We start from the raw sequence: 7,100 nt of genomic DNA, 5'->3' as shown, positions 1-7,100 counted from the left end.
CCCCATCTCTCCCTCTCTCTCCCCATCTCTCCCTCTCTCCCCACATCTCTCCCTCTCTCCCCACATTTCTCCCTCTCTCCCCTCCGTCTCTCCCTCTCTCCCCTCCGTCTCTCCCTCTCTCCCCTCCGTCTCTCCCTCTCTCACACAGACAGAGCTGGCTAAGCAGGCCTTCTCAGCTCCCCACCTGACAACTTCTAAGCAGGTTGCCCCCTTGGCTTCCAGACCACTCCTGTCCGCAGGCCACCCCCTGGCTGTTGCTGTTCTGTCTCCTTCGTGGCCCCTTGTCCTCTGTCGCCCAGATTTTCTTCTTTGGCTCTCTCTTCCATCTGCACCACAGGGCACAAATTCAGAAGCTGAGAGGGACTAGGCAGGTGGGCGCTGTGGCGACCAGGAGAGCACTACCCCCGCCCAGGGAGGCAGACCCCACTCAGCTGCCTGGCTCCTGCCAGCGGCCCCTGTAATGCACTGTGGGCCTCAGGTTGCTGGAGAGTCTGGTTTTTCAAAGAGGGGCTGGAAGTTTACATGAAATTGCCTAGTTTTAAAACACTGGTAAATAAATTTAAAAATCTAAAAACAGGGGTTGGGCCAAACAAAACAAGTTCACAGGCTGTTGGTCTGGAGCAGCTTCCACTGCTCCAAGGAGCCCTGGTCGTCCGGAAACCAGGGCTTCACCAGCAGGGAATACAAAGTCCCCAGATGGTGGCTTCTGACAGGTCTCTTACAGGCCTCAGACCGTCAGGTCCACTCTTAGGCAGGACGCTGCATCCAGTGGGCCTGTTGGCTACCTCCAGTGATGTCCATGCCCTTCAGTGACTCCTCCCAGCCTGGTCTCTTTCCTGCTCTGCCCCCAGCTTGTCCTGCTGCCTGGGCCCTGTCCCACTTCCCTTCTCGCTCTGAGCACTTTCCGTTGGTCTCTCCCTTCAGACCCAGGGAGCCACTAGCCCCACATGGTTGACTTCCCAGTCTGTGTTCTGAGAATTTACTTCCACCTTTGGCAGACTTATCCCAGAAGGAGATGAGACATTTATGTGAATGAATGCATGCATGAATGAAGTGTCTACTGAACTCCCCAAGCCAGACTCCTGGCTGCCGTGGTAGAGTCCCCTCGACCCCAGCATCCTAGCCCACAACACCACTCAATTAGCTAGAGTCCCACAGAACCACCATGACGTCTCTTGGCTTTGCTTCTTCCTTTCAGGGTCAATACCTTCACTGGGGCCACCCTCAGCTTGCTACTAGATGAGCAAAACAGCCTCCGAGGTGCCTCCCAGCATCACCCTTTCCACCAGCCTCTGAACTGGCAGTTCTTAGATTTTGTGTGCATTAGACTCACCCAGGGAGTCTGTTAAAGATGCAGATTTCTGGGTTCTGCTACCACCAAGATTCTGATACTGTAAGGAAGGGCACAAAATGTGCTTTTTTTTTGGTTTTGGAACATGCATTTTGACAAGCTTCCCAGGTGCCTCTGATGAAGGTGCTTTGGAAAACATGTGCTGGACTGTAGTCTTTCCAAGACACAAATCTGATGGTATCTTCCTGTCTTCAGTGGCTCCTCACAGCCTCAGGAATAGTATAGTGATAGGAGGTAGGTCCCAGACTTCGTTCCAACTTCACAGTTACCTACAGGTGACTCACCCGGGCCTGTTCTCTCACTCTGTCTTTGCACATTTGGCCAGGAGCACCTGTACTCAACTGCCTCCTTGACCACTCCTGCTTTCCTTAAAGGATGAACTCAGATGCCACCTCTTTTAGGGGGTCCTCCCCAACTCCGAGATGGATTGGGTTCCTGTGCTCTAGTCTCTCATACTACCCTTCCATAAATGATCTCTAATTCATTTGTTTAACAAACACATACGTAGTGATTACTATGTGCCAGGTACTGTTCCGGGTGTTTTATAAATATTAGCTTGCTGAATCCTTTGCCAACCCTATGAAATAGGAACTATCATTGTCCCCATTTTACAGATGGCGAAATCAAGGCACAGAGAGGGTAAAGAAGTTGCCTGAGGTCACATAGCTGGTAAGCGACAGGACAAGGATTTGATCCAGGCAGTCTGGCTCCAGAGCCCATGTTCTTTCTGACCCCACTGTGCTGCTGCCTCTTACCCGTCCCAGCACACAGCACCTGGTATTCCAGGGTGTCTGCTTATGATTCTTTTCCACTGGACAAAGAACTCCCTGGGGCCCATGAGAGATTAAACTCTCAGCCTGGGGCCTAACACACAGTGGAAACTAAAGAACATTTGCTAAAGAACAAAGTGTCACATACTCATGGCACTGGATCAATGAGAAAAGATAAAATTCATCAAACCTCAGAGTTTAAAGAAACTTTAACTGGGATCAGACTCAATGACCTGTCCAATACTTCACTCTTCAAAGAGCAGCCCTCCAGGGCTTGCAGACTCCAGTGACGGAGAACACACTATCCATTCCACCTCTGCGTGGCACTGACTGTTAGCAAGTTCTACCATATGCTTAACTGAAATGTGTCTCCACGTTCACCTCCTCTTGCAGAGAGGGCCCTTCAGATACTGACGACAACCCCCACTCTCATTTTTGCAGGTTAGCCCTCCTCTTGTCCTCTTTTCCCACTGGGAATCTGAATCTCCAGTTCACCGTGAGCATTCCCTTCGACTCTGCTCTGGCCAATCGGGGCCTTGCCCAAGAGGGAAACCCCAGATATGGGTGCCATGTGCTCAGTATAAATTAACCCCATCATGGCCAACGCACTCTGATTAAAAACAAATACATGTGTGATCTGTTTCAAAAGGTTTCCCCACCAAGTGGCTGAAGTAACATAAGCTCTGGCAACTTCTGGAACACCAGAAGCCCTGGTTTCTGATGATGGTGCACTATGACGGAACTCTGCGCTGGTTTGCTTAAAGGGTTTACGTTGGCTATGCTTCCATGAGCCAAGGGTTTTCCCATAACATCTCTGTTCTCACAGCAACCTTGCAAAACAGCAATAATTAACTCTATTTTATAGAAGAAGGAACAGGACACACAGTCGCTTAGCAGGGAAGCTGACATTGAAATTATGATTCTAGAGCCTGCGTGCTCCTGTCACGCCACCATTTTGGGAGTGGTGGTCAGAACATGGAGAAATGAGTATAACATCAGCATTAAGAAAATGCAACGGCCAAGGAAGGAAGTGAATGATTACAAATGAGCACAAAAAGCAGAAACATAACTCACGATGCCTAAGTCTTCACATCCTGACAGTCTTTCCTTGTTGCACTAAAGGAGTCCTTTAATTTGAAGTTATTTTTCCATTTGTACATATTTTAACCACAATAACTAAAAATATCTATGCCTTGTCTGTTCCCTTCTACAATTCAAACATCAGAAATTTCAGAATGTTTCACCTTCCAAACACAAAACATTAAAGACCTGAAAACATAAATGGAATTATTTTTATTAAAGACTACTAGCATGTAGCAAGTCATGAGCACCACTTAAGATGAACATATTTTGAGAAACTATGAACTGTATCTTAATCTTTTCTGTATTTCCATACTACCTCCACCTCCACACTGTAGAAAAATGTCAAACACACATAAGCACTTAATAAATGTATGTGGGTTCACTATATACTTTCTGTTTCCAGAGGAAGACATACTTATTTAGCAATCTGATTTTTGAATCGTATCCTGGGCTATTTCTTTTTCATATTCAAAACATCAGAAAAAGAAAACTACCAACAAGACCAAATAAAATATATGATCATTTCAGATAACAAAGCCATACTCTTTACTTAAAGCATGAGAAAACCAAGTTATACTTAGTTGTCTCAAATATGTTACTTAAAATAGTTATATGTGCTAATTTGGTATTCAAAAATAAGAAGAAATGGTAAAGAAAAAGTCCACATATTTTAGGATAAGAATGAGAACATAAGTGGTATATAAGCGTAAACCTGCGAGTTATGAATTAGTGCCGTTTCTTACAGCATAATACTAAGCAACCAACAAAGCAATTAAATAAATGGAGCAATTAAACTCATTTCTACAGAAATGGGGAAATTCCAAAGTTACGGTTTACCTAAAAGAAGAAGAGCAGTAAGAACGTCCATATCTTAATATCTTTCCGATCTCCAACGTATCCAAGAATAAAGAGCTCAGACCCAGCCAGGCTAATTTACCCTGCAAAATTTTCCTTAAAAAAGTATGGCTGAAAATTGGCTGTCCTAAAACAGAAGGTACTTTCAGAAGAGTTATATAAGCAAAACACACAGGCCAATTCAGTGACGTGGAAACCACCTCATGCAAGAGAAATGCCACAAACACAAGTAACACACATTCATGTCTCAGAACCTGTCAGCCTCTCAAAATAAAATCAGGGTTGATTGTAACATCCTACCTCTCCAACCAAAGGATGGAAAATTTTTAACGAAAATTTATGAACAATTAAACTACTGAAAATCTTACCACACTTTTTGGAAATGATTCATATTTTACAATTCATTTGCCATATGGAATATTTTTAAACTTCTGATGCCCACCTTCTTTTGACCTCTTTTCCAATTCTGGAAGGATAAAATGAGAATTTTTAATTCTCTTTACTATTAGAAATAGCCTGTCATATGCACGTGCATGGGAATATGTCACAATTGGAAGTGAATCAGGGAAACTTCCTCAAAGCCTCCTCTCCTGAAACCACCTTCTCCTAGAGCCAAGCCTTCCCCATGTTCCTCTGTGCACTCATAACATTCCTCTCACCCAGCCACCTGCCCTTCTTTCCATCATTCAAACTGCAACAGAAATGCCCCTCCTCACACAGCTGTCCTGAGCGGTGTGGGTGCCAACTGCTTGTCTCCCACCCATCAAGGTGAGGTGGTTAAATGGAGAGAAGGCAGGTGACAGCAACCACACAATTCCTGGCATCGCACAGATGTTTTCTCAGCTTTAAATACACAGCAACAGAAGGAAAGAAAATCAGGGTCTGCTTTTTAGAGCAGGCATGGATTAATGCATTCAGCAGACATTTACAAAATATTACTATGTGCTGGGCAGTGCTGGTTCCTGGGATACAGAGAGAAACAGGATGTGGTCCTGCTCTCAACAAGCAGACAATCTGGTAGAAGGAAAAGACACAAGAACTGAAAATTATAATAGTGCATGGTTAGTGAAAGGAGGGGGCCGGGTATAGTGGTTCACGCCTGTAATACCAGAACTTTGGGAGGCTGACATTCTTACTGCTCTTCTCCTTCTAGGTAAATTGTGACTTTAGAATTTCGCCATTTCTCTAGAAATGGAGTTTAATTGCTCCATTTATTTCACTGCTTTATTGGTTGCTTATTATTGTGCTATAAAAAATGGCAGTAATTCATAATGCACAGATTTATGCTTATGTAACACTTATGTTCTCACTTGAGGTCAGGAGTTTAAGACCAGCTTGGGCAACATGGTGAAACCCTGTCTCTACAAAAATACAAAAAATTAGCTAGGTGTGGTGGTGCACGCCTCCAGTCCTAGCTACCCAGGAAGCTGAGGTGGGAGGATTACCTAAACTCCTAAACTCAGATGTTGAGTCTGCAATGAGCTGTGATCGTGCTGCTGCACTTCAGCCTGGGCAACAGAGTAAGACCCTATTTCAAAAAAGAGAGGGGGAGGAAGGAAGGAAGGGAAGGAGGGAGGGAAACAGGTTCAAGGATTCAGGGCATCCTGATGTATATAAAAGAAGCACCAAACCCTTAAGGATTGCCGGAAGGGTCCTAGAGGAGAAGAGGCAAGGGCTGAAAGGGAAAGGATGAGAGGGGTGAGGAGGAGAACGCTCTTGGCAAAGGAGCACCAGGATCTGAGCACAGAAGAAGCAGAGAGGGGCCACAGGAGGGCAAGGGGCCTCCCAGAAGACCATGGGCCACCACTGAGGAGTTGCCACTAAGGAGATCCTGGGGCCAGACCTGTGTCTGAGAACAGCCACTTTTAGGTGAACTGTAATGTACACAGATTTGGGGCCTGGCCTGAGCTTAGGAATCTCAGTGGAGGATGCTGCATGGTGAGGCCCATGGCCTGGCTTTATCAGAGTGCTCCTGTCTCGTCACAGGGGATTTCCCATGCAGCCCCTGCTGCCTGTGGGGTGGGTTTGATACTAGTGACCTAATCTCCCCACCCTCCCCCAAACAACTCCAGCCCCGCGGCTGACGGAACGCTAAACAGACACCCAACTTTCAAGAACCCAATCAAAGGGCCAAACACCTCTGCTCTGTGTAGCTCAGCATAAGTCAAGCAGGGCCATTCAGCGTCTCCATCTGGGGAATCTGAACAAAAAATCTGGGAATAACCAGGCAGTTCAGGAATTCATGCAAAAGTCAAAAGAGCACACAGCACACTGCTCAGTGGTTTAGGGTCCCTCCTTGCAACCGGCCAGTGTGAGCGCCAACAATAAAAAGACTTTGTTGTTCATTTATAAAACAAGGCTTTGGGGCCTCCTTGTTTCGTACGAAGCCCCTACCCTCCCACGACCTGCAGTGCCCGGCTCTACTCACAGAACTGCAGGCTGAGGCTCACAAAGGCCAGCAGCGCAGCCAGGGCCAGCAGCAGCAAGAAGCGGTTGCGGAAAAGCATTATTAAGTATTCTATTTTCTCTTCATGGTTTCACCTCAATCGGGAACATGTCCTGTGAATAAAGCAGAGGTGATAAATGAGTGTTTAGAGATGGAAAACCAAATTTGTCAACTGAAAATAATCTGATTAGCCCAGTCCCCTGGCAGGGAAGCATGCATGTCTAGCTGGAGAACAACAGCATGCTCCATGATTAGTCTGTGCCCCCAAATAAGCCCAAGCGAGAATGCTCCCTTCGAGTTAGTAGGAGAAAACCAGTTCATGAATGCTTTGTTTATCTGACATCAACAGGGAATGAGATATTTTACAGACATGACCTTCTCAAGGAAAAACACAAAGGATGTTTACTGAGTATTTACAGTGTGCCGGACAATGAGGGAAATCTTCACATGGACTCATCCTGCTGTGACCTTTAACCTTTACATCTTCAACGTTTTTTGATGGACATTCTGTTGAAATGATCTTGGTCTTCTTTAATAGTAATTGTTAATCTGAACAACAATCCTTGCAACATGTCCTACAGTAATTCCTTGGGGG

At 45.7% G+C, this 7,100-nt stretch overlaps 1 protein-coding gene across 2 annotated transcripts in view; it reads right to left on the bottom strand.

Moving 5' to 3' along the window:
* The window catches only part of PXYLP1 (2-phosphoxylose phosphatase 1), a 60,376-nt gene that overhangs the window by 28,119 nt on the left and 25,157 nt on the right, over positions 1 to 7,100 (bottom strand). Inside the window, exon 3 of one of the 2 annotated variants that reach the window (XM_012002638.1) lies at positions 6,488 to 6,618. In XM_012002638.1, coding sequence (XP_011858028.1) covers positions 6,488 to 6,566 — 79 coding nt within the window. In that variant the 5' untranslated portion in view covers positions 6,567 to 6,618. Of the gene's footprint in view, positions 1 to 4,041; positions 4,155 to 6,487; positions 6,619 to 7,100 lie in introns of those variants that run through there. The other variant, XM_012002639.1, reaches the window with a different exon arrangement.

Source organism: Mandrillus leucophaeus, unplaced genomic scaffold (genome assembly GCF_000951045.1).
Source record: "Mandrillus leucophaeus isolate KB7577 unplaced genomic scaffold, Mleu.le_1.0 Scaffold693, whole genome shotgun sequence".
Classification (NCBI taxonomy): Eukaryota; Metazoa; Chordata; class Mammalia; order Primates; family Cercopithecidae; genus Mandrillus; species Mandrillus leucophaeus.
The sequence above is the reverse complement of the archived record's forward strand: the minus strand, read 5'-3'. Positions and strand labels throughout refer to the sequence as shown.